Source organism: Diceros bicornis, chromosome X (assembly GCF_020826845.1).
Source record: "Diceros bicornis minor isolate mBicDic1 chromosome X, mDicBic1.mat.cur, whole genome shotgun sequence".
Classification (NCBI taxonomy): domain Eukaryota; kingdom Metazoa; phylum Chordata; class Mammalia; order Perissodactyla; family Rhinocerotidae; genus Diceros; species Diceros bicornis.
The window spans coordinates 34,832,680-34,859,907 of NC_080781.1; the positions used below are offsets into that span (position 1 = coordinate 34,832,680).

A 27,228-nucleotide genomic window follows, 5' to 3' on the forward strand; every position below is an offset into this window, starting at 1 on the left:
CTTCCCCCACATACTTCAAGACCCCACCTTAAGTACATTATCTCCATGAGTTCTTCCTTGACCCCAGAGCCCCCTTCCGTCTGCTCTGCCTTGGCATTCTCAGGGTTCAGTGCAGGACTGGAAAGCACTCAGGGCATTTTGAGCACAGAAGGATTTCATACAAGGAATCAGAAGCTCATAAAATCTTGGGGAGGGCCAGAGGAACATGAGTCAGGCATGACGCTGGAACCACTGAGTTCAAGAACGATCTGCCGAGGTTGTCATCTAGGCATCAGAAAACTGCTGCCACAACCACTACTGCTTCTCATCACCTACCAAGCTGAAGACCTGATGTTGGAAGGCTGGTCTAGTCACTCCAACTGGCAGGCATGTCTCCCTGACCTTTCTTATCAGCAGCCACTAGAGCAGGAAGATGCCTCTACCTCACTCTGCCTTCCAAACTGAACAGGCATTCAGAAACCTAGCTGCAAGGGAGTCCAGTAGTTTTCAGCTTTCTAGCCTCTGCAACGAAGGAAGGACATAAAAGGATGTGGGATGAAAACTGAGTGCCAATGGACCGTACCCACAGGGATACTGCTGAAAAAAGTAAGGGCAGTGGAGTAGCAGAGTGGTCGAAGCTACAGGCCTTGACTATGGAGACAAGTGGGTTTGGACTTGATCCTAAAAGGTAACAGAAAAACATGAGGTCTGAAGAGAAAAATGACACAATAAAAGCCCTGTTTCTGAAAAAAGCACTTCTGAAGATAAAGGGTTGACCATGATGGAGCTTCTGTAGTCGGTCAAGGCCAAAGGCAATGTGAAAGCCTACTAGGGCATCAAAGGAGGTGGGGAAGAGAAGGACCTGAAAGACATCAAAATCTATGTCCACAAGTTGAGCTTTCAGGATAGGACTCCAAATCGTATTCTGAGTATAACTCCCCTGAAATACTGCAGTCTGCTTTGATTTATAGAGTCTATAAATTGCCCTAAAGTCATCCATAGGGAATTGACCATCGACATCACTTTAAAAAAAAATCCATGACAACGTTTTAGGAATACATAGGACACAGGAACTTCAATTTTCTCCTTTCCTCAACAGGTTTATTGCCTTTTAAGAAAATTTTTGTAAAATATAAATACAAAGGCAGAGAATTTACTTACAAAGTTAAAACACAGATTTCAAACATAAACACACAATTCAGAAAATTTTAGTTTTATGTACATTTTCAAGCAACCTCAACATATTATGTTAGTTTTCAATATTTTACAGGGTACAGAAAAAAATAGCTCAAAGTCTTCTTTAAATAAGAGCATAAAATGTTTAAACATATAAACAATCCGGTTTGATGCGTGAAAACTAATTTCACAGCTTTTAAATTAGGATATAAAAGTTTCATACAATTAGTTGTTGTGTGTGGATATGGTTTGAATTTATATTACACACTACTGGATTACATCCAATAGCATTGACCTGGCCTGAGCAGGTACTCTGTAAACAAAACATAACGTTACAGCATCACCAAGTGCCTTCACCAAATTCGACCCCCCCAAAACCAACCACACGGTTCTGACCACACTCAACAGTTACAGCCTCTGTCATCAGAGCTTTGTATGAAATTAAGTCAAAGCATGGAGCTCCTTTTCCTCATTTTTTTTCCTTAAAAAAGAAAAGAAAAGAAAAGAAACAAATGTTCCAAGTAAAAACAAACATATCCCAAAGCATGTGTGCATCGAAAAGTAAAGAAACATTATAACAACTTCATAAAAACTGACTTAAAAGTTTAAAAAGAAAAAAACATGTTTCTAAGTCCTTCCGACTGGAGTCATTTCTCTTATATAAAGAAGAGATATTTTCATATGTAATAGTGTCCTTTCTTTACAGAAATAGTCGTATTATGACACATATGCACAAGGATTAACACTATAACACACTGTACACAGCGGGCCCGGCGAGCTCACCAGTAGTCATCTGAGACCATGTCATTGGGGTGTAGCCATTCCACCGATGAGCCCAGCAGAGTCTGGAGCTCATTAGTGAACTCCACCAAATGTACGAGCTCATTGCTTTCAGGATTGAAGGCTTCCAGGTCTTTGGAGCAAGAGAACAAGAGACTCGCTGAAACCTGGCGGTAAAACTCCGCCTCTGTGATGTTGACAATTTCCACATTGGGGAAATTGCAGCGGAATATGCGAGAGGACATTTTCAGTTTCTTAAGCACATCCGAAAGCAACAGCCAGTTTCGGGGCCTGCAAAAGAGAAAGGAAAGTGGTTCAAGTTTCTGGCAAAATTAAAAGCCCTCCCAACCATTAACTACCACTGTGACAAGCTCAGGCCCTGGCTGGAATAAGGGTCAGTCACTTCTGCTTCGACAAGGCTCCCCTCCCCCATTTCTCACCATATCTAGGAGGGAAGGTCTACTTCCACCAGTGGGAACTCTGGACTCATGCGGATTTGTTAAGAGACCGTCTGGGGAGCACTAGCCGACTTAGAGGGAAGCAGGAGCAGCACCTCTGAAGGAGCCTCATCACAGGCCGCCTCAGTGCTGCCAGTGCTGATGGAAACTGACAGGTAGAGATTTGCTCACAACTTGGGTCCCCACTCTGCAAGTGAGTGCCCCGCTAGTCACTGGGGGAAGCCAGTCTGTATCCCAACCCGAGAGTCAGTCATAAACGCCTCTCTGATCTCTCTTCTCCTCCGACTGACCGTCACAAATAGAGCATTATAAACACAGAAGGCTGGCTGGCTCTCCTTTCCTTTCACACACCTCCACCCCCACCCCTCAATGCTTTTGGGAGTGACGCTTTTGAGAAGAAGGTGTTACATTCCTTACATCCACCCTGCCACACTTTATGATTTCTATTACTAATAAAATGTCACTGTAACGGCATATGTGTTTATAGCTTCAGAGCTCGAGGAGGATGTTACTCTTTAAGCACCCTTGTCAACACACTGGAGAACAGTCTCCTGACATGTACACCCCAAGAGATTGGTCACCGGGGCACGGCGGCCCAACCATGGGGGCAAGACTGGATCTAACCACATCTGATGACACACAAGACCCCAGGTGCCATATAATGCTTTTCCTAATCTTACATGAGAAGGGGATATATGAGTATAGTCCAGTAGACCTCAAATGCCTTGGGAGGCTCCTACGGTGGCCTGTTGGGGAGGATCCTAAAGAGGACCCCTTCCTAAAGAGTTTAGTGACTGAAGGATTCTAGTGTGAAATTCTAGTCACTGACTTCAATGTCCTTTGGGCTCTGGGGGGGTGTTCTGATGAGGGCAGTTATACCATGCTGTGCCCCCACCCCCACTCCAAGTACACCTTTTCTGGAAAAGATCTACTACATTATGTGAAGTTCATGGACACATAAAAATTCACTCACCCACCCATCCTCATCTGCTTAAAGGGATTTCTAACCCTGCCACCCCAAAAGCAACTTGGCTAATTCTCAGCCACACCATAGCCATGCTCACCCCTGAGTGACAGACACTTGGACGTTGTAACATGGTAAGAGGGGGCTTTTTGAGAATTCAAATTCAAACACATCGCTGTAGGCCTCATCATCATCATCCTGGTCCTCCGGTCCCGGCGGGTTTGCTAGGACATCACACCCGCTTTCATTAGGTGGTTCTAATGGAGGGCAAACGAGAGAAAGGAATCAGTAAGGCAGAGCACAATTTCAGCTGTTGTCAAAAAAGGGACTCTTTAAAGATTCTTTCCCAACTGAGCCCTGCTTACAGCACCCACCACCCATCACCCAACCCCCTCACCCCCACCAGAGACAAATGTTCTGTAACTCATTCACTTCTCACTGAACTAAAAAGAACAATGCTGCTCACCACACACAGAGCTGCCATAGAACTCCCAAGAGCCATTGGCGTCATCGTCACTGTGGCCCTGAAGGTCATTTAAGTAGTCTGGAGAGAGAGAGAGAAAAAAACAAGATAAAACCTGCTGATGAGAATCAAATGCTGGCAGAGTTAGGGGGCGTTTCATTGTTAGGGCTAGCATGTCACTTCCTGTCTACCCCATGACACTCCCTTTGTGCACCTCTCTGACACCCTAGTCTCTGCCGTATCTGACCCAAGCCTACATACCTGTTCACCTGCCTTCCCAGGGGACAGACCACCCTTACCGCCCTGGCCCACCCAAACAAAAGCTACACGGGCAAGTTAAGAATTTTTTCAGCCCTCACATGCAACAATATGGCATGTATCTCTTCTTTGAATTATGTATCTCTTCTTTGATAGACTAACTTTATGCTGCTTTCCCCAGTAAGTGTAATTTAAGTCACTAAACAAAGGTGGGCCAAGGGAGTGAGTGGCATTCTTTGGCTGGACATGTGAAGTCACCTTCTAGATGTGTGAATAAGACCATTTCTTGAACTTTGTCATACCTGTTAAAAACTTTTCCATGAGTTCGCTGTGAGTCATTTTCATGATGGTTCTACCTGAGTACGTAGCCAAAGTGGGGTCAGCACCATAGGAGAGGAGCAAGCGGACAATCTCTAAGTGATCGTTCTCAACGGCATCATGGAGAGGCCTAGGAGAGACGCACAGTGGGATTAAACTTGGGCACACAATGCTTGCCTCTAACAACAGCAGCCAAAACTGGGTATGTGGGTGCCAAGCCGCCTAGGTGCAATATTTCACCAAGGAGGTATGTACTGTCACTGCTATTCCAAATAGGGAAACTGAGGCACCTCGACTGGCCCAAAGCCAAGCAATGAATTACTCTGTTATTATCTCTACTCTTAACCCTCTACAGGGCAGGTGAAGGGACTATTTCAGGCCTAATTCTCAAATGCAAATCTATGTTAATCCAGGACCTAAGGAGGAACTTGAGCCAAAGTGAAACCGTTTTCAATGAACTGAAGTAGTGATAGACTGCAAGAAGAGAACTTACAGGGAAAGAAAAAAACCCCATCACCATGGAACCAATACAATATGCAATCATTATACCATAAAAGAAAAAAAAAGCCTACTCTATTTTTAAAAGAAACTAGATGTAAAGTGGAGTCTCTCCTCAAAGTTGGACCCCAGCAGCTTGGAGATCAATGAGCCACCCTCTGGCCCAGAAGCAAAACCCCCAGGATGAGTTCTCAGGAGGGTCCAGAGTCCTCTTGCCCATGTCCACTGTGGTGGAACGCTGCCCACAGCCCCCTCCTGAGGGAATGCTATTTGGAAACCATGAAACACCAAATATATTTCAGTTTTGCTAATTTAGGACTGTCAGGAAAGCCCTAGTGCCCCACCTCCCAGTAGCATCCCACACACACAACCAGAAAGATGCTTGGGTTGACTCAGACCTGGGCCTCTGATCAATAAACCGAGGTCAAGGACAGGGTGGGGGCTGGGCCCGGGGATGTGGGTGGACATGGCAGGTCCTACTGAGCCAGTGGCCATTGGCCCTCTGTCTGTACTCCTGGGACTTTTAACTCACATATATTTTAAATACTGTGCTTTAACAGACGCTGATGAAGAGTCCAGGGTCTTAAAGGGCAACGCAGGCTCAACATTTTCAGGGATTTTTATCCATGGGAGCATTACAAACTTTTAAAGTTCTACCTAAATTTGCCAGAAAGGTCTGTTCAATTCCATTCTAGAGGACTCCACCATCGATGAGCTTACACATCACTCTCCATTTCTCCTTCGAGGGTTTCCTCCATACCCTGAGAACCACTGCCTGTGCCCCAGTAGGGCCAGGCTGAGAGCAAGACCGGCCACTGACCTGGTTCCATCCTGGGCACTGCAGTTGACATCAGCGCCATACTCCAGGAGATGTCCTACGATGTTGAGCCACCCTCGGGCACAGGCCTCATGCAGGGCACAGTAACCCGCATTATCCCGATGGTTCACATCACAGATCTTGTTCTCCAGGCAGTACAAGACTACCTCCTGTGGGGCGGGGAGGGGGGACATCATCAGACCACCACACAATGAACCTTGTAAGGGTGACTCTCCATGGCTTGGCAGTGCCCATGTTCAAAGGCATATATCCTTGGGTCTGAAAGCCCACTATGGGGCGGGCGGGTGGTGGACGTTTTGGTGAGGGGGCAAGAGTGTGTGTGAAGGGCTTGGTGATATAGACAGTGTCATCTAGGACTCTGTTGCCCCGTGGGCTGGCTCTGGGCAAGTTACCCTTGAACTTCTCCACTCCTCCATTTCCTCCTCTGTGAAACAGGAGAATAACAGAGCCTCCATAGGGCTGCTGAGAGGATGCAATCAGATAGCTGTGGAAGCCCTGAGCCCAGGGCCTGGCATGGCCAGCCAGTACAGAGGTGTCCTGGTGCTAATATCCTAGATGACGCATTGACTAGTACAGGGCATGCTCACTCTATGGGTCCCATCAATAGGTGGTAGTGGAGAACACCACAAGTTTAGATAAAAGTATGGATGATCGATGCATAAGAGAAATTAAATTACATCATAAGAAGAACACTCCTCCACATAGAGAGGGACGCCCAGGTTAGTCAGATCCTCAGACCTGGAATCAGAGCCTGGGCCGCAAAGGCTCCTGTTTGTATGTGAAGTAGTGTAAAAGAGAGGCTCTCTCTATGCTCCGCATACATCATCAAGAAATGACACAAAATGCTTCAAATAACCCCACCCTCTATTTTAACTCACTCTCCACCCAACTCGGGGCTGAATCAATATGTTTTCATATTTACTTAAGTTAATGACAGGGATCTGATATACCACATACTGCAACCTACACATTTCTAGAACTAAATAAAATAAGTTTGCCCTTCTCCCTTCTCAGAGGGTGTTCTGTGTCAACAGTTTGCATTAGAACCACTGTTATTAATCTTACTTCTTTGGCATGTTAAAATATTAATATGAACTGCTCCCAGTAAGCAGAGCAGTAATTTATTCAATGTTTTATTACCTTGATTAAGAAAGTTTTCAAACACATAGAACAGCATTTGCCACCAGAAAACACGTTATACTGTTTTCCTACAAGTCATACCCAGTAGAGAGCTGGGGGTAGGCAAAGCCTGCAGGTGGCCCAACACGTGGTCCACTTGGTAAGGAGGAGGCAGACCGGGTCAGAGCAGGCCGTCCTGTGACAAGTCCCAAATAACTCATCTGTTCAACTTAAAACAGGAGTCATTCTAGTCACCCATAGATGTGAGATGGGTTCTGAAAAACCTTTAATGCCCTTTCGAGGACGTACCAAGTGACCACTCACTTGGGAGCTAACTAGACCGTTCCACATGCTCAACCTGTGAACCTAATGTGGCATGCTGGCAAATCTGGCCATCAGTGCCCTGTTGCGTCAGGTCACTCTGGCAGCTCCCTTCCAAAACCAGGAGGAAGAAAGAAGGCATGCCCACAAATGCGTTTCTTCATTCAGATCTGAACCTGCCAGAAAGCCCACAATCCTCTGGGCTCCCAGGCCACCTGCCCTGAGCCCTGGTATCCAGGATACCGCATGAAGCTGCTGTTCTTTTAGCAGGCCCTCACTAGCCAGCCTCGAGTGGACGGCTGCAAGCTAATAAGTTGTGTGCCCCAGCCAGGGAGAGGCCCAGTCACATGACTCTGGGATCAGGTCTGAGTGCCACCAACTGCTGTGCACAGATCAATTTATCCGGGTACCGGCGGCCTGCCTGATGTCCTATCAACCCAGGGTTTATCTGCTCTGACAATTATGGCCTTCACCTGGAAACCACCATCGCTATGAGGGCTGATTTGAGGGTCCCTAGAAATGAAAGGACATCAAAGCTGATGGGTAAGTCAACTCTCTTTTCCCCTGGAGGATGGCAGCAAAGGCAATAGTGACCAGACAGCCAGGTCAGACCTTCTGCCATGGGCTGTCCTAACTCAACTGTGTTGATACTGCTATTTACTTAGTACTTCTCATTTCCCCAAATGAGTATGTCTTCTGTTACCCTACAGTAACCTACAAGATATCAGGAAGGGAAGGTAGTACTGTTCTCCGGCAACACTTGGGGAAATTGAGGCCCACAGAGGTTAAACCCCAAGTTCAATTAACATGAAGTACTAGACCTGTAACTCAGGTCTTTCGGTACTTGGTCAGCTGGGAAGATTCAAAAGGCCCAAGAAAGCCCCAGCTAGAGAGATGCAATGCAGCCAGAGTTGCAATCCAGCCGTGACGAGCCATCCCGCAGGCCCTGTCTGCTGGGGTCAAGCGGGACGACTAACTTTTCTAGCTGGGAGGGCAATGGCCTCTGAACAGATGGCAACCACCGTCACCAAGAGTTAGAGAGAATGGTGAAGAGTCTGGGCAAGTTTGTCTACCCAATCCATTTCTTGGTTTATTTTCTACACTAGGAATGGGAGTGTCTGAAGGGCAGCCCACCCATTCCCAAACAAAATCACACTGGTTTTGTTGGACAGTTTTCTGTTAAGCAGCTATAAGCCGAATGCCATTAACTGCAAAATGTAACCATAAAGGCCATAAACCCGACATTGTTAATTAATTAAATGCCTCATTAACTTTTTTAAAAACATGATTTATTCAATTCATAGAAAATTTAACCATCACCACTAAACGCACAAGCATGTGGTTGCACGTTGGCATTTTAGCCTAAGAAACAGAAGCCTTTCTACCGGGAGTGAAAGGTTTGAGTGTGTCTGGCCATATAAGTGTCTATTTGACGCGGATCTGAAGACAGAGAGTGTTTCTAAGCCTCAAGAACCAGATTCACACGACATAAAACTTGGACAGCCTTTTTATTGCACATGGTGTCTTCAGCTAAGCAGACCATAGCAATGGTACAGACTAACTTCAGGAAAAGGCTTCCAAACCTGTGCATTAAAACCACACCTTTACAGGGTTAAGCAGGAAAGCAAATTGTCTTGCAATTTTAAAAGGTTTCAATTGCCGTATCTCTTGAACCGGTCATCAACCCAACATTTTCAATTCTGTCTAAAGAAATCCTAGAAAGTTGGATTCAAAGTTGAAAGCTTTCATCTAGTAGTTAAAATGTTCAGCATCAAAACTGGTGACCTGTGCAATTTACATATTGAAATTTACATTTGAAGAAACAAACAAACCAGCTGTCTTGCCATAAACATTCCTAAGGCTTCATGTGCCATCAAAGGTCTGATAGCCTAAAAAAGTGTGGATCAAGCACGCCTTGGTCCAGGCCTCAGACCCATCAACTCTATGAAAACAAGCAAAATGGAAACTTCCTTAAAGGGCCAACAAGGGTTTCTTAAGGTCTCTGGTCCCAAAGGGAGACTGGTGGAAATGACGCCAAGATCAAAGGTGAGGCCAGGAGTCCCACCCTCCATGGCGGGTGGAGCAGGCCGCCCTCCTGCCCTCCCTCCTCACATCTCCAGCGTCTGCTGGAAGCACAAGCTTATTTTCTCAACCACAACTAGTAATGAGTGAACACTTGGCACACAGGATCTAGCTCAGTGCCACGTGCAGCATCGCCACTGTCCTCCTAGGAGCTGCTCTCAGCTCACAGGAAACCAACGGGCTGCCACCTGGATTTCATCTGTGAGTAACTGAGCTGACTACCAAACCCTGAGAGAGTTCTCTCCAGGTAATCCAGAGATCCCCGGAAGAGACATGTTGATACAAACAACACCCCAAAATATCCTCAAACTAAGAAAGTGCTAGTGCTTCCAAACTTGCTACCCACACAGTCACGCCTCGGGGTGGTGTGAGGGTTGGGGCCGTCACACCGGGAAGGGCTCATGACACAATGGACAGGGGCACAGAGCCCCGGGCCAGCACGGGTCCTGTCACCTGGCACTCCACACCTCCACGCTCAGCCTGCTGAGCTGCATTTTATTTTCACCACTCAACTCCCAGAGGGCTGATGCCGGCATAAAAAACAGCCTCTGCCCTGTGGGCTATTACATCACAATTTTAACTGACAAGTGTGGTGGGGGAGCCGCACAGGGCAGAGGGAGGAATCTGTCTCACAGAGGTCTCGAACTGGGAAAAGGGCAATTCCAATGTGAGCCAGTCTTGGAGGGGAGTGGGGTGCGGGCTGGGCTTTGGAGCCAGACTGCTGGACTGCTACCTCTACAAGTATCGCTTAAACTCCTCTGGGGCTCAGTTTCCTCATCTGAAAGTGGGATAATACTAGTTACCACCACATGAAGATGTTGAAAGGGTGAAATAAGTTACTAGGGATCATACGGGCTTAGAAAGATACAAGCTATCTTTCCATTGATATTGCTATAGCAATATAAGCTATCACTGTCATCGGTCATGCTGGGTGGGGATATCGGGGGTGGGCAGTGAGTTTGGGGCAAGGCCCGAGTCCCTGGTCCTCACAGTAGCCCTCGGGCTCCCTTGCCCCTCTCATAAAGAGACCACTCAGGTTTGTCCCCTCCCCACCCCTACCCTGCACAGACATTTCCCACCCACTGCCCCAGAGGGGGGCCCGCTCCGCACAAGCAACCCGAAATAAAGCTAATAACTTCTCTCCTCCTTGCTAATCAGAATCCAAAAGGGTTCATTAAAATTCCCCCAGTCGCCAAGCCCCGGGTTATGTCAGATTTTATATCAGAGATAAGTGAGCAAGACTGGAGGATGCTGAAGCAGCCTACCTGCCTGAACACGCACTGAACATCAGAGAGGCCTTTCTTTTCACACCGCGATTGAACAAGCCACCAAAGAGACAGGAGCGTGAGTGGAGACTAACACAAACATCCTGCTGGAACACCCAGCCCAGCCCCCTGATGTGGAGGGGGCTTGGCTCTGAGTCCCTCCCCCAGCCCCTCCCCTGCCCCTGCCCCAGCCAGTGTGCCCCCCACCTCAACCTCAAGGAGCAACAGCCAGTGGTTTCTGAATCCAGGGCACCCACAAGGAGACTCACCTCGTAGCCCAGCCTGGCGGCCCGCTGCAGGAGGGTCTCACCGGCGTTCTTATTAACAATAAGTCTCCGAGCTTCGGGCGGCATTGGGCGCGACTGGGAGGTCTCTGGAGGGGAGCTTGAGCGCGGCAGCTGCGAGGACTGGGAAGCTGGCAGCAATTGTTGCAAGCGGTCGAAGGTCTTCTGGTCCTGCTTGGCTGGTGACAGATCGCAGTGGGAACTGGGCTCGGTCCGCTTTCTGAATCTCCGGACGGTCCCCTATCACAAAACCAAGCAGGGCACACATTTAAGGCTGTCTTCTAACACTCGCCTCTTCCCTTCTTCCCTGAGTTACAAACCTGAGTGGAGTAAGGCACTTTTTCCTTTTCTTTTGTTTGGGGGGGAGGGGGGTGCATATGGGGGCTGGGGGAAGGGGCTTCATTCTTACTAGTTTGAAACTTCACCACCACCCAGGAGACGTGCCCCCCAGACCTCCCTCCCGTCCTAAGGGAGGAGTCAGGGAGAAGGAAAGCTTTGTCCCCAGGAGCAGAGAAGCAGGCAGGCGGGATGTGCCCAAACAGGCCTGGGGGGAAGCGAGGGGCAAGAGGTACCTTGCCATCAGCATTCTCCAAATAGTAGTCCCCTGTCAGCGACAAGCCCCGCCTGGGCTCCTGAGGGATCAAATGCTTGGTTTTGCACAGTCTCTTCCCGGATGGTTTCTCGCTGGTGCCGGTGTATTTTTGCAGCAGAGAGGCAGCCTGGCAATCCTCCTCTTCGTCTGTGCACAGCACATCTGTCTTCTGGCTTTCTTCAATTTTTTGCCGTTTGGCAGACGGCCTTGAAGCTGGCGTGCAGCTTGGCTGAGTCTGCTTTTTGCCGCTTGCATTGGTGGATAAAAGGCTCTTCATGGGCGGAGAGCCGGAGAACACAGGCAAGCCTAAATCCGGAGGGGGTGGTGGGAGGGCGGGAGGGAGGGAGGGGGAGAAGAAGCAGGCGTTACACAGTTGTAGCCGGTGCAGAAAGAAAAGCCCATTGTTAGCACTGATCACTGGAGCGGCTTCAGTTTTTAAAGATATACCAATTATGTTTTCAAAGCATTAATATTTTAATTATCCCACATTCAAATGGCAAATAGGTTAACCCACAAAACGCCAAATGGTAAGTTTCTTCAAAAGCAGGGATAAGAGGGCAGAAGCCAGCCCTTTCTGCTCTCCCATCCCCACCCACTGGGGGCCTGGGTGCTCAGGACCTAGCGACTGGACACAGCCTGAAGCTGCAGTGAGGGCGCGGGCAAGCCCCCGGGGTCCCCCAGACTTCCCCTCCTGCCCAGCCCTGGGCTGGGTGAGGAGCAGCTGCACTCAGCTGCCCTCCTCACTGTTCATTCCTGGAGAAAGTGTGGAGGCTGGAAGGACGTCGTGAAAGAACTCCCCGCCTGCCACATCCTAGTCAGTCAACTTCTACGGCTCTCATGTCCCCTCAAGGGCCCTTTCCCACCGAGGGCGGGTGCCAGGAGTGAGGCGGGCAGTCACCGGGTGGCCTCCGCATACCTTGTTCATTGTCACTGGATTTGAGGGGCTCTTCCAACCAGCTTCTGTTGCCTCTAGCCTCCGTTCCTTTCCGGCCGGGTTTCTCTTCGGAGATGTTAGTGCCCTGGGTAACAGCCCTAGGCTGAATTGCCTGGGTCACTTCCTTCCTGCCCTGCCGGCCAGGTTTGCTCTCTGACACCTGCTGCTCCCAACGTTCTCTAAGGTGCAGCAAGTGGCGTTGTTTTTTGGGATGAAGCCCTGTTAATTCAATGCACACCTTCAGGTTGGTCAGCTCACTATAATGTGGGTCTTCTAAGTGGTTAGAGGAATTGTTTGTCATTTCCCTCTCAGGCCAGTCATCTAATGGAGAAATAACTACAAATTAATGAAAAAGCCCCCTGGGGGAGGGGGGAACAAACTGTCTTAAGCATCACTAAGGGGAGCAGGGGAGGGGAGGGGTGCGGCCACTGTCTGCTGGTACCAAGCCTTGGGGAGGGGGCCTATTTGTCTTTGGCCATCTTTGGGCTGGAGCTCCTGCAACTGGCTTTGGGGGAGGGGAGGTGTGCGTGGCTTCCCCCCGGGGCTCCAGGGTGGGAGTGGAAATCTTCAGTGCTCCGCCCTGGGATTTCCCCCGGGCACCCTGCAGCTAGGGTGGGCAGCCCACCTCCTGTCTGTCCACCTTTGGCCGAAGCCGACCGAGCTCACCTTTGGAGACCCGTTTTCGCTTGATTTTCAGCAGAGGGTCCTCTGGCAGCTCTTCCGTAGTAGTGTCAGTGTGCTTGCTGTCATCTGAGATTTTACGCTTTTTTTCCAGCTGGAGGGTGGGGTCGTGTGGCATGTCCGTGGCCGCCTGGTCAGCGGGCGGCTCGCTCACGGGCTGCCTGTCCACAAAGTAGTTCTCCACAGGAAGGTCTTTGTCCTCCGGGGCTTCGAAGGGATCCTGTTTGTTTCCAGCACTATCCTCGCCTGGGGGAGGGGAGACAATAATACACAAATGAAGGCCCAAAGGTCCCCTCGAGAAGGCAGGATTTGGGGAGCAGGCGGGACCTCCGTGCCCAAGGTAAGGTGCTATTAATAGACCATTCTTTGGAGACTGGGGGCCTCACACATTGGAAGCACAAAACCCTCAGAAACAGAACATAGCAAAGGAAGGGTAACTGAAGACAATCAGCAAGTGAAGTGGAAAACGAGGTGTACGCCACACTCAACTTTCTCTTTCTACTTTTTCATAGTTGGGACATGAGAGAATCAAAGAGATGAGGCATCAACACTCTTTTTTTTAAGTACATCATGAAAGAACTCCTCGCTTGCCACATCCCAGTTGGGCAACTTTGATGGTGCTCAGGTCCCCTCCAGGGCCCTTACCCAGAGGACAGGGGACCCCGCAGCAAGATCCAACCAAGCCAGGGCTGACCTAAACATCTCTATGGAAACATCTGCTGAGGTCACTGTCTTGAAATAAAAGGAAGGCTGATAGAATAAAAAGACCAAATATCCCCAGGGTGTCATCTACAGATGGGGTAGCACCAATGCGCACGTGGTCCACAGGGGAGATGATGAAGAAAGAGGGAGAGGAAAGTACTGGGAGGCAGGGAAGCTGGGGGACCAAGGGCACTGGGAAGAGGAGCCTGGTGAAGCCAAAGGAAAGGTTTCCTGGCATGCGCACTAGGGTCAGGGGCAATTTCAAAGAACTCATGCATGTCCCTCTGTCCTCTTCCTCACACCCTCGGTGACACCATGCATACCCATGGGGATGCTAGTCACCCCACCTGGCGCTCCTTCGCACCTTCCCTCACATGCAAGCATCTAAGGGCACTCAAAGACAAGACTCTACCCCCTTCGTCCGTCAGGGGTGTCTTGTCCACGCTAAGCCGGTGCTCGCTAAACTGCTCCCTCCAGCACCGCCTGCGCCGCTTCTGCTCCCTCCGCTCAACCTAGCATCAGCTTGGGGCACCTTGCCTTAAATCATCTCAGCCCTACACCTCTCCCGACTTTTGCTTTAGCCTGAGAAACAGCTCATCGACTGCTTTGCGGGTCAAACTGTTTCTAATATACAAATACTCATCGCTGTGATGTTAAGGTGTTCCCCCAAAATGACTCTGCCCATCACCAGGGGTAGGAGTTCGGTATTTCAGTAACACTGAGCTAAGCGGTCTAAGTTCATTTCCAGATGAAATCAAACACACTCCTTGTATGCTGATCCCATTCCTCCTCCTTTCCCCAGTCCACTTCAAATATCGCTCCCACTTCTGACCAGCCCCGCTGCCCCCCTGGATCAGCCTTCTCTGGGAGGCATTCCCAGTGTCTGGTGGCAGGCAGTCAGGGCGAGCTCCACCCTGGCCTTGGCCAGCCTGTGCTCTCAAGGGTGGAAAAGCATTCACCATTCACCTCCTTTCCCAGGGCATCCCAAGGCAGGACAGGTGGGGCCACGTCTACTCTTGCACAGAAATGGTGGAGTTGCCCCAACCATGTGGGTCTTCTGTCATGGCAGTGTCCTAACACAAAGCTGAGTGGCACCAGAAAACCCGCAGCTCACCCAAACCTCTGGCCTGTGCTTCCGGGCGAAGCAGCTGAGATCACCGCCAGACGCGGCTCGGCCGGGCAAGCAAAGGGGGAGGCTGCGACCCTCACTCGGGCTGCTCTGTGACCCTCTTAACTGCTCTGGCAGTAACAGCGTCACTTTACAACTCAGCCCCCTTCAGCTGTAAAGCGGGACTATTATTGCAAGCTGCCTCCCGGGGGTGGGCTTCATAAACACACACAGAAACTGGCAAAGGCCCGAGACATCACTTGAACAAAAGGACACCAAGATTCTCAGACCAGCTTGAATTTTAGCCCCACTACGTATGAAATTTTAAGATGTGAGCCCTTCTAGTTACACCATTTGACTTCTCTGGTCCAATCAGTCTTCCCTGAAAGCCCCGTGGGAGGGACTAGGGATCAGTGTAAAAATGTAAGGGCTACCTTAAGAAGCAGCACATGTGATTTTAAAGTGTATCCTCCTTCCGCTGCTTTAGGTAGGAAAGGTGGTTCAAAGCAGGTGGGTTGGTATCACTGCGGGATGTCAACAATGCTTTCCAGGGTCACAATCGGGCAGCAGCTTAGCCAGTGTGGGGTCCGGCCCAATGAGCTGCTCTGCCCTGCCACCTCTGCCCACACTTGAGATGTCTCCCAATCAGATTAAGAATCTGGCAACCCCGAGTGTTTCAGATTCCACTTCCACAGGTTCCATTTTAACTCTAGGTCTCATCGTCACCTATATCTGTAACAGTCTCAATCTGTCTAAAGAGGCATCTTGCTCAGGGAGAAGGTTTTCCACTTAAGTTTACACCCTCACTGCAAACTTCCTTCCTAGCAGTGAAGTTAGCTTACATCTCACCCACCCGGCCTTGTGCCACAAGAGCCGGCATCTCCTGCCCACAGAAAACCACCTGGAAGACTTGTGATGACTTATTTCACAGGCGCCAGCAGGCAGTGACTGACAGGGACCTCGTCTCCCTGCTCCTTGCCTCGAGAGCAACCTTACAAGATGAGCCCTTCCTCTCTGTCTCTTCCAGGCTTCCCATCTGAGAAAAGCTGCCTGGGTGCAGAGGGCGTCTCTTCACCTACCAGGACAGAAAATGCGTAGCACAGGTGCCCGCTGTTCCCACTCAGCTGGGGATGGTGCTCCTGTGCCTACTTTCCGGATGATCCCCTCCTGCCTTGTCCCCAGGGACCCCTCAGTGTGATGTCTGTGGTTCCTCATCCTGAACTATTATCAGGAACCCTCCATTTGTAAAGTCGGGGTTCACTGAAATCATCCACCCACACACATAGTTTAGAGACTTCTTCCCCATTATGCATGAGGATCTTTTCCCCAACCGGGTCCATCTACCCTTTCCCCAACCCCCGAGCTTCTCAGGGCAAAAATCCCAATTCCCCTCAATGAAGGGCCCCCAAGACCTTAAGCCAACGTGACCTTACTCAGGCCAGTAACAATCCTGAAGAACACCTACCCTAACTGCCCAAGATACACAGGGCCACCAGCTATGGAGGAGAGACTCCATGTCACATTCCCGCACACCTGACTTGGAGCTCCTCAATGAGGCTATTTCAACTACAACCCACGGAATTACCCTTGAGGGCCAAGGAGCTGGAGAGATAAACAGATACACAGGGGTCCTAACCATCAGACTCCCCCATCCCTGCTACTTTCGGTCCCTCTATAAGCAGAAAGCCACGTGTCCTTGGTCACTTGCACTAAGCAGTTGTGAACGTGGCTGTGTGGTTCCTGGTTTCACATTTACTCCCTGCAACATGGTCTTATGACTTGCAGCACATACATCCCATAATTTATCATGGTTGTGCCATAGCACTACATCACAGAAGTATCGCCATGGCAACAAGTCACCATGGCAACAAAGCACCCTCACCACTGTTGAGCCATGCCCAGTGAGCCCTAAGCAAGGTGGGAGAGTACTGAGATGTTGGAGGGTCACCCATGATTGAAATTCCCTCCTCTGCAGATAACCATAGCACCTCCAGCAAAGGCTAACCTTGTTAAAACTTACACCGTCCACAGAAGAGACATAGGGAATCTCTGTTCCAAACTCAAAGTAGTTTCAAAACATGCAGGTGCTCTGCCAGAAGAGAAGTTTCTGGAGCTAAGAAGTTTTGTGAAGCCCTTTGACTGAGGCTTTCTCCAGTTCCTGCCCAGGCATTGCCACTGAGCAGGTCCTGGGTCTGCCCCAGCCAAGTGGCTGGCAAGGGAGACAGTCACTCCAGTTCAAGAAGGAAGGGACCAATGCCTCCTTGTCCCTTCCCACCTTCAAAATGCCACTGAGGGTTCCTATTAATGAATTTCGAAGTTTGAGGAGCCCCCTAACTCATTTGTTGAACTTCTAAAATAAAAATTTAACTCAACCACCCCTATTATCATAAAGAATAAATGAAAATCCTGACCATTGTGTTTCCAAGTTAATTCACTTTTCTTAAGCAAGCCCTTCCCAACAAGACATACCCACACCTGGGCCATGCAAGAAGCACCCAGCATCTTAGAAGCTCCTGGAGGCTCCAGGGGTGCAGGGCTGCCTCAGAAGGGGGAAGGCATCCTGTACCCTCTTTGAGACCCCTGCCCACCCCAAATTCCTACCTCAGCTCCCACGTGCTCACAGCTCAGCCCTTGGCCACACCAACACCCATGAGAAGAGAACTGGAGAAGGGAACCAATGCGGAGCAGGGCCCGAGCCCACGTGGGCTCAAGACAGGAGGGCCAGAAGGACAAGAAGGCCCATTAATTTGCAGCTGAATGGATCCAGCACCTGCTATCTCCTGGATGAGGAGGCGGCAGCAAGGACAATGGCTCCTCTAGGTTACTCCTCTTGACCAACCACAAACCACAAGTCCCCAGAAGACTGAGGATGGTGACCCATTCTATAAAACTGAACCCTTTGCCTTCCCCAACCCTTCTCTTGCCCTCGGTGGAAATTATGGCTCACTAGGCTGTGTTCTAGTTGCTCCAGGAACATAGCCTGTTGGTCTGTTGGAGGGGCTTAGGACAGGGGAGAGGAAAGGCCTTTCTGAACCATCTGGGGCTCGGGCCCTGCTCCCCATCAGCCACACCGAGTTCTTGTCTCTAGATTCAGCAGGAAAGATGAGGAAAGACACACGTTTCTCTGGGAAGAAGGTCGGGGTGAGGCCATTGAGATGAGAAGGGCAGCGGCCACCTGGGGTCTGGCCATGTTACTGGAAAACCAGAGGAAGGGCAAGAAGACTGGAGGCTGGCTAATTTCCTGCTCCCTTCCTCCAGCTTCCCTCGCCATCCACCCAGAACAAAGAGGGCTTCTCCCTTGCAGGCAGTTCCATCTCCTCCGAGAAGCACCTTCTCATTAACTCGGCCTTGCCCACTACTACCAGGTCTCTCTGAGAAACTTCCCCAAGAGCTGGTGTTACGAGGCAACTGAGAAGGGAAGTGCTGCGTGTCCAGAGTGAGCATCAGCAAGGAGGAAGGCTTTCTGTGCTGCTTTACTCAAGAGTGGCCTAGACCCTCTATTTCCGCAAATCAATCCCCTGAGGTGGAGGAGTAAGAAACCTTCACTTCAGGTACATCGAGTCCTTGGCACTCGGGTAAGACCGCCATGGACTGGTGACAGAAACTCCCTTCTACGGGACTAATGAGGAAAAAACTGGTCCTGGCGTGGTTTGCCCAGAACCCTGGCCACAGGCCTTTGTCTGACCCCGAGGATGAGCTGGGGTGGAGGATGGAGGCTGTGCTCTACGACTCGAGAAGTACGCTCTCTGAGACCACAAATTCTCCCAAACTCCATCAGGAACCGTTGAACTAAGTGTGCATGGGCACGCCAAACTTATGACGCCCAATGGCACAGGGCTCTCAAATGCATGCCCCATCCCTGACTGTCCTGTCTTGGGAGGATTTCTGCACCCACTCTCCTCGACGTTCACCCAAACGCCCTAATTCACCACCACCACCAAGATTTCTGAGGTCCGGAGCGGGCTTTAGGACTCAAGCACGCACATTTAAGAAATGAGGAGAAAGACCTTCTCCACTTGCTGCCCGCACACCTTATCAGCCCAGGAAGTCTTGTGAGCAAATTCCAAAGTCAGCCACAGCGGGGGACCAGCTGCTGGGACTAAAGAGTGTGACTGGAGGAAAGCACCAGGTTTCACTCCACATTTTGCCTCCAAAGCATAATACACCCTCTGTCTGGGGGGAAGAACCCCCTCATGTATACCACACCCATGGATTGTGTTGTCAGCTCCCGATGCTGGCAAACCTGCCACAGAAAAGAATCATGCTCCTCTTTCTGGTGCCTTCATCAGCCTTCATCCCATTTTAACAAAACCCCTCCTTTGGAGGGAGAATATGAGTACTCTCCATTCCATATGAGACTGTCACTATGGGGGATGGGGAGCTGCCTCTGGCTGGAAGTGTCATTCTACTGCTACAAAAACAAAACAAGACATACCCTTACCTGCTACAGAAGCGAACATATACCTGCCACAATTATGTTGCCCACTGCCACGCCTCTGCTACATTGTATTACACTGTTACTAACTACAGGACAGTGTTTCTCCGGAAAAGGAGATGTGGCCCAGGAAATAATCTTTCATAGGTGCCTCATTCCTGGATGCTAAAATGTTCAAAAGGACATCAGCCCTTCACTCCACAGATCACAAGAGCCGCCGGGTAGCCACTAACTGGACGTCGGGCCATTGTAAGCAAGTCGCTTCCTCTCACCTCCCTTAGCTCTGGGAGCAGAACCACCCCGTTCTCACAGACATGGTCCCACACACAAGCTACTTGGGTTTACTCACATCTCTCACCGTCGTTCTGGTCAGCAACGGCCTCCTCCAGGGCGACCGACTTTGGCTTTTTGTCCTGATTTCCTTTCAACCTTTCCCAGTCAGTGGGGCTGAATTTGCACACCTCGGAGTCTTTGGTCGTCGGGTGGCCACCTTCTCTCTCTTTCATCTCCAACTCTGAGAAGCGCATCATTGCACGCTAGAAAGAAAACGGAGATGGAAAAAAAACAACACCTTACCATAAAAGCTATTTCATTTGCCTTACCTTAAAGGAAAGTATTTTCAAAGAAAAGTTTGCCCAAAACCAACCACAATTTATGATACAACTGAGATATTTTTAAATTTAACAGATAAAAATTTAAGAGTATCTATATGTAAGTAGTCACACAATCTTTATTCATAAAGCCATATGTATATAGATATATATGCGGTGTGTATGTATATCCATACATACACTATTGCATAGAGACAGACATTCTCTTTTGAAGGTAAATAAAACAAAACAAAAACACAACGCAAAGAAAACAAAACAAAAACACAACAGAAAAGAAAATAAAATGCACAATGAATAAAGACGACCATGGCCCACAAACTTCCCTTTGTATATTTGGAAATGAAATTTAACTCAAAAGGTTTATGTAAGATTCTAGTAATAAAAATTTGAAGAACTGACCTCACAGTAAGCAGCAGGTAGACATAAAATACTGTCCTCTTGTAATCCTTCCATCTATGTAATTAAAATGGGCACTCAATGGATCATTTAGATAACTTCATCCATTTTTATAAGCATAAACCAATTTTTTTCTTAACATTGCAAAACAATTTGGCTTTATTTATCTTTTAATTAAAAGTAAAATATCTTAAGGAAATTCCTATACAACATCTATCATTCACTAGCAAGTTAAATACATACTCTATCCCTTTAAGCGAGCTTTTTTTTCCTTTTTTTCTTTCTTTGGTGAAAAAAATTGCACGAATCCCACAGACATGCGGCTGCTACACACCTCCACCAAGTACCATGTAAGGCATCCTAAGCAGCACTTCTAGGTATATTTGTTAACGTATAGTAACGGCAGAGAAATCAAAGCAATTAATAGGTCAAAGTCATGCAGTTTAGATAGCCTTCGCAACAATTAAAACTTCCGTTTTCAGCATTGGAGTGGAGTTCTCTTAAAATCTACAGAGTAACTTACAAGTATCCAGACACATGAACCTCCAGCAGTACTGCCGCTCATGTCCCCTTACTGGACACATTTCATACATTTAAATTACTACAAGCTTCATTAACCAAATCTGCCTGGTGTCCTGCCCTACCATACCCCCCCAATCCTCTTTACACATTAAAAAAACTGACAACTGGTAAGGTTACTGAAATTCGGGTGGGGGGCTCACCTGCAATGCCCGCTGCTCTCGGCTGAGCTGACTAGAATCGGCATACAGTTCGGTAGTGACACACTTGAATCGGTCACCCACGTAACCAGCAGAGTTGGCGATTCTCTTTGCCAGCTTAGATGGCTTCGGTTTCAGAACTTTGCCATCACTTGATTCTGCCTCATCAGCTCCATCTTTGGTATAGGTGGGGGTGACGTCCACACTCGGTGGGGCAGTGCCCACACAAAATGGTTTGGGATCCTCTGGGGTTTTACCAAAAGTTACTGCAGGGCCATCGCTCCCCAGACTTGGCTCCAGGAATGGAGTCGAGACTGGCACCCCCAGGTTCTCCTTGTTGGTTCCCGCTGAAACATTCTCCTTGCTTAAGCTGAAGACTGACTGGCCCGGAGCCTGTTTGAAAGTATAAGCTTCGTGGAAGTCACTGATGCGCCCCAACTCCTCTCTCAGGGCGATGAAGTCGCGGTGTGGCTGCAGGGCCGGGTCAGTCGGGGGCTTGGCAGGCTCAGCGCTCTGGCCAACACTCTCAGCTGTGAAGCCGGGTTTGGACACGTTGGCGTCGGGTTTAGCATCTGGCTCTTCCCGGAGAAGGTCTACATAGACAAGCTTGTCGCTCTTGACGACAGTTTTCCCTTGATTCCAGCTGGGGTTCGGCTTTAGGTTCTTGTCCGCAGGAACTTCTGGGTGTAACTTGGTGCTGCTGGCTTCCAACATCTCAGAAAACCGGTTCCGGAGGGTTGGGTCCTCATAACGGGCTCTCTCGTGGGACCGAGACCTCCTCTCGGGTTTCTCCTCTTTAGTGATCTCTATGGGAGTGTGAGGTATCAACATGGGGTGCACCATGCCCAACCCCAGTGCATCTTGGTAGGTCACGAACTCCGGCCGGCCTGTGGGCAGCCCGTAGGGCAGTCCAGGCTTAGGGGCAAGGTGCCCAGGAAAGAGACTGCCATTGGGCAACAAAACTGGGTGAGGGTAGACAGGTCCCTTGCCATGTAAGGAGAGGGGACTTATAGCAATGCCCTCAGGCGCTGGGTAAGGGAGGTAACTCCTGGGGTAGGGAATTGGTGGGGACCTGAACGCCTCATTTGGAGATAGAAATATTGAACTTGGCGGCAGGCCATTCTCATTTGCTTTGAAGCTCGGTTCTGGGTTGCTGGCTTTGGTGCCCTTGCTGCTGGTGCTGCCGCTGTGCTTGGCAGGCGTGGTCGGGGGCTGGCCCACGTGCTGAATGACCGATGGTGTGGTGTCCACAGAGCTCCTGCTGGTCTTGCTGCCATCTGCATTGGCATTTGGGGCTGGCGACGCGGAGGCTGGGCGGCCTGCACTCGACACCGACCCCGAAACGTTAGTGACCACGGCCTCTGTGCCACCCATGCGCGGACATGAAGAACTCCGCTGCTGTGGTATCGCCCAATCCAAGGCCTTGTTTTTCAGCGGCATGCCTTTGCCATTGTTCTCTTCGTTAGGACTTGGCCCGGGCACCACCCAGGACGAGGGAGCTGTGCTAATGATTTCAGATCTATAGAGAGCACAGCCGTTTCCTGGAGGAGATAATGTTTCTTTTGGAATCTCACTTCCGGAGAGCACTAAGCCACTTCCAGCTCTGCTGTGAACCAGGACTGTGGGCGCCATCTTTTTCATGTGGTCAGCTTTAGAAGCATCTACATCCACCACTTTAGAAGACAAGTCTAGTGGCTTATCGGTGACGTCTTTGGTAACCGTCTGCTTCTCCAACAGAGGAGGTGAGCCGCCATCTTTTCTGTCTTGACCCACTGTTTTCCGGGTGTGCCCAGGAACTGGCTGGGCACTTTCAGCCCCTTCTGGAGCCTTCGGATACTTGCCGTTGGAGAGCCTGGCCGCGGGGAACTCGCTGCTGACCGTCATGTATGACTTCGACAGAGTGACCGAGGGAGATGTGGAGATCCTGGCGTAGTGCTTGTGGAATTCGGAGTAGGTGTCTGCAGCAGGCTGGGAGGGAAGGTGGACTCGGGGTGAAGGCCGAGGCGAGGGGGGCAACAGGAGAGCTGTGTCCCCTGGCAGGCCACTGGTGACCGCCTTGGCAGAGGGCACCCTAGGCTGTTTACTGTTCTGGATGTGGGGATAGGCATGGGAATCGACAGGGTTCCCAGGACTGACGCCCATCTTCCAGGGCAGGCTTTTGTCTGCACAGTGGACCAGAGGTGGGATGGCTGGGGAGGCGGAAGGCGTCGAGAGCCTCATGGGCGAAGCCAGGGATGACGGGATGTGCGGACTGACGTAGTGGGGTGGCGGCAGGTAGAGAAAGCGCTCCCCGTTGGTGCAGACCGGAGAATACAGCGGCTGGGCCAAGCTGTAGGACTGCTGAGGTAGCAAGGCCTTGTACATGTTCAGTGAATACTTATTTGGCGAGTCAAGGAAAGGGTAGATGGCTGGCGTGGCACCTTCCATGTAAGGATTGACCCAGGGCAGCCGCAGGTAGCTAGCACCATTGATGTTGAGAGGGCTCTGCTTGTCACTGGCAGGCCTGTCCAAGCCCAGTGTTTCTGCTGTCGGTACAGCACTTTTTTGTATTCCAGGTGGCGTTTTGTATATAGCACTGAAGCCATTTGGGGGTTTTCCAGAGACAGTGGAGGCCTCCACTGTCTCAGGTGTATTGGGTTTGAACTGCATCTCTGGATTTCTTTCGGAGGAAAACCCAAGACCACCTAGAGTGCTTGTGGCGGCCTCCCGACCTTTCTCTGAGCCCAGTCCACACAAGCTAGAATAGACGATGTTGCCAGGGACGCGCAGCCCTTCCCGGATAAGACCAGTGCGGTCCATGCTCAGCGCTGCCAGGCCATCGATCCGATGGGCTGTAGTTGCGTCCACCTTTGCAGAAGAAGAACACATGGGTTACTTAGGACACTCCTTCAAAGCAACAGAGCCCGTTCCCAGAAGAAACTGCAAACTAGTTCAATATGACATCAGCCTCAACAGCTGAGCAGAAAGGGTTAAAAAAGAAAGGATTCACAGGGTCTGTGGTCCCCTCCCCCCTTATCCAAAACCCTTTGCTGCCTGCCTTCTCACCTCTGTTCAGCTAGTATCCTGAAAGCCCATAAAACGTTGATCCCGTTAGACTTGAGGCCCATACATTAATGCAGTCATCTATTAACTCTGGAAATTCACCTTCTCAGCAAAAAGTCGTTGCTGCAACTGAGACATCAACTCCACTACTCTCGGCACCACCCTCATGGGGTACAAAACTCGCACTAACCCTCCCTGGGCCTGCCACGTTGGGTGCAAGGGCGGTGTCGACTGTGTTTTTCCTAGATGTAGGAAGGCATCATTTAACATAACAAGAAACAATCTTCAGTGGGACAGCAGGAACGGAGGACTTTAGTTGCCTCATTTCTAAATCAATAAAGAGGCCATGGGTCAAACTGTGGTTGTGTCTTTTGACTTCCTCTCCCTGGTGTCTGAAGACAGTTCTGTGTTTCATATTTTACTGGAAAGGTAAACCCTAAGGGTCTACTTGGAGGCTGGAAATTTATCCAGCTGGGAGCACCGATGTGGCACGTAGCTTACTGAAGAAAGGAAGGCGGCCCGTAACCCACCAGTCACTAGGGGACGTGCACATAAATGGCGAGCATGTCGAAAGGAGTGCACGGCCAAGAAGCCTAGACAGGAAGAGCTTGGGTGAGGGCCCTGTCCTGCAGCAGAGGCTACTACTCAGCCTAGCCACAAAACACCCCCACCCAGCCCCCAAAAGGCCCTTTAATGGTATGCAAATGAATGCACGATTGATTACAGATCACTGATATTCAGATAGCACATCAACAGAAGCCATTAATCTCTTACCACGTTGTGGTTCAAGGGATTTTCTTCCCTTAGTTCCAGTCTGGTCTTTGAAGCATCACCATCATTTACGGGAATTTTCCTATTTAAAAGGACACACCAACTTCATGAAAGCATTCCTCACTTAATCCATCTTTCATAGACTGCCCCAGAACAGACCAGTTTCTAATAACTCCATTTTTTCAAACTGCCCTTAAAAAAAAAAATTCCTCCCCAATGGCCCATATCGAAAGTTGTCCCCAAATGGTGATTCAACCGGACCGGCAAAAACAAAGGAAAGGCAGGACAACGGAGACATGAAATCACAAATATGTCCCAAGTTGGGTAAGGGAGAAATTAAGCACAATCACTTCTCAGTGCAATCTTTTCTCTAGAGAAGCCAAGTAGGCCAATCTGGGCTCTGCTGTCCTCGCAGACCCTTAGAAGCTCTGAGGACAGACATTAAGCAGTACAATGGCCAAAGACCAAAGGGAGGCCACAAGGCTGGAATCTCCAGGCTGGCAGCATCAATCACTTCTGTGTCACTCACGAAGGCAGGCCTGCAAAACTTTTCCCCAAACAAAGTTAGGTACCATGTCCTACGAAACTGGTTTCCATGGTGATAATGAAGCCATATTTGACTGCCTCTATCAAAATGATGGAGAATACACACTAATATCATAGAAATGTCAGCTGCTCCAGGCTCCAGAAGAAGCTGCACATCTGTGCCAGGCTGCTGCGGCTGCCCTGGGACTTGTTATCAGAGAGCATCGATAAAGAAAGCGCTTGGTGCCAACTTCCAAATCCTCAGGATAAAATCGCTGACAAGCAGCAGAGGAAAGTTTCATCATTACCTCGAAGAGCAGCTTCAATCATCTATTGCTTAGCTGCCTCTACCCCGGACTCCAAAATTACTGATTAGGAAGCCTAACAGAGCTGTCGGGTGACTGAAACCAGGAGCCAATGGCCTGGCTGAACAGGCAGCAGAGGACATGGACAAACCCTGGGCTTAAATGAAGTAAAGGGTGGCTATCTCCCCACTTATTACTGAGCAAAATATTTGTTTTAAAAGCACATCGAATGCCGATCCACCTGGGCCCACACTCCTGACATTTCGAGTTAAAGCAGCATATAGACTGGGATTAATTCGCCTTCATAAATATGAAATAATAAATTAAGGACGAAAGTGCACTGAAAGGCCGCTTTAGGGGCTAATCTTTTAAAGGGCGGCAATGCTTCGCTGAGCCAGGTTGCCTGTTAAAACTGTAAATCAAGGGCTGCCAGCTAGGCGGGAGATCTTTCTCCCCCACCCCTTTTGGGCCCCCTCTGGCTGTGAGAAGGTGAGAGGAGCTTTGGCGTGGGCTCTGCTCAGGAGCCCAGGGGGAAGAGACCCGCTCTCTCTTCCCAGGCCTCAGCCAGACAGGCACATTCACCTGTCTTCGTTGATCCCACACATGCGGACCCTCTCGCTGTTCATCCAGCTGTGAACGTTCCCATACAGGGGGGTTGCTGAAAGCATGTCGTCTTCTTGGATGGCAGCTTTTCTTCAAGCGTCTAGTCTGTTTGAAAAAAAAAAAAAAAAGAATCCCAGGAGGTTGAATAAAGAAGAGCCAGAGAACGAGAGAAGCCCTCTTTCTAGGCAATTCACACGGAATATAGACTCGGGAAGGCAGGTTGTGCTCGAGGTTCTACAGATGTCCAGGAGTGAAAGAACACACCTGACCCGAAGGTACAGGAGAGGAGAAAGGTAACTTCCCCAGCGGGAGGCACTGGGGGTGAGGAGAGGGTTAATTAAAGCACCACACACCACCCCATCCAAGCACCCAAGGTAGAGCACATGTTCCCCCCTCCCCCGCCCCCTGTCCGGTGCCATCCTCCCTTCTCCTTTCCCAGCCTTCGGAGAACACGCTTGAAAGCATCCAGTGCTGGATCCCAGGGAGCCACACACTGATTCTTCTTGGAGCTAAAAGGCTCAGAGGTGGGGGAAGGCACAATAGTTCGGTGTGGCGGCCTCAACTATGACAAGTTCCCAGGGCTGAATTTCCAGGGTCGTGGGGTGTGCAACTTACAGATTGAGGGTTAAAAAGAGTCGGTGGGCTGGTGAGCCGCCCCACCTGAACCTTAGATTAGATTAAGCACCAAACCCGGGTGGTTTTGCCTGGGTGGTTTGGCCTGGGAGCTGCAGAGGGAGGCGGCTGAGTAATTCAATGACGCTTGCTCGCTGGGGACAAGAAATCATTAGCGAGCGCAGAAGTCTTAGCAGCCCAGGCTGCTGGGCTGCGAGCCGCTGGCATGCGGGGAGCGGGCAAAAACCACCCATTTCCCACCGACCGGGATGGGGAGGGCTGCTGAGGCAGAGGAGGGAAGAGCACCCCCGCCTTCCTTACCTTCTCTGGCCACCACCCCCACCCACATCACATTCTAGTTTGCTGCATGAGTGAAGGGTCAGGACAAG

General features: G+C 49.9%; 1 protein-coding gene across 8 annotated transcripts in view; it reads right to left on the reverse strand.

Moving 5' to 3' along the window:
* Positions 1 to 269: 269 nt before the first annotated feature.
* The window catches only part of BCOR (BCL6 corepressor), a 116,686-nt gene continuing 89,727 nt past the window's right edge, over positions 270 to 27,228 (reverse strand). For 5 of the 8 annotated variants that reach the window (XM_058535651.1, XM_058535650.1, XM_058535646.1 and 2 more), the window contains exons 2-15: positions 26,207 to 26,332; positions 24,798 to 24,876; positions 20,985 to 23,828; positions 20,266 to 20,319; positions 19,605 to 19,791; positions 12,996 to 13,256; positions 12,312 to 12,650; positions 11,376 to 11,701; positions 10,789 to 11,043; positions 5,715 to 5,881; positions 4,381 to 4,526; positions 3,824 to 3,901; positions 3,458 to 3,614; positions 271 to 2,226 (exon numbers count right to left, since the gene is read on the reverse strand). In XM_058535651.1, the coding sequence (XP_058391634.1) occupies positions 1,935 to 2,226; positions 3,458 to 3,614; positions 3,824 to 3,901; positions 4,381 to 4,526; positions 5,715 to 5,881; positions 10,789 to 11,043; positions 11,376 to 11,701; positions 12,312 to 12,650; positions 12,996 to 13,256; positions 19,605 to 19,791; positions 20,266 to 20,319; positions 20,985 to 23,828; positions 24,798 to 24,876; positions 26,207 to 26,292 (5,271 nt within the window). In that variant the 5' untranslated portion in view covers positions 26,293 to 26,332 and the 3' untranslated portion in view covers positions 271 to 1,934. Of the gene's footprint in view, positions 2,227 to 3,457; positions 3,615 to 3,823; positions 3,902 to 4,380; positions 4,527 to 5,714; positions 5,882 to 10,788; positions 11,044 to 11,375; positions 11,702 to 12,311; positions 12,651 to 12,995; positions 13,257 to 19,604; positions 19,792 to 20,265; positions 20,320 to 20,984; positions 23,829 to 24,797; positions 24,877 to 26,206; positions 26,333 to 27,228 lie in introns of all 8 variants that reach the window. The other 3 variants (XM_058535653.1, XM_058535654.1, XM_058535652.1) reach the window with 3 other exon arrangements.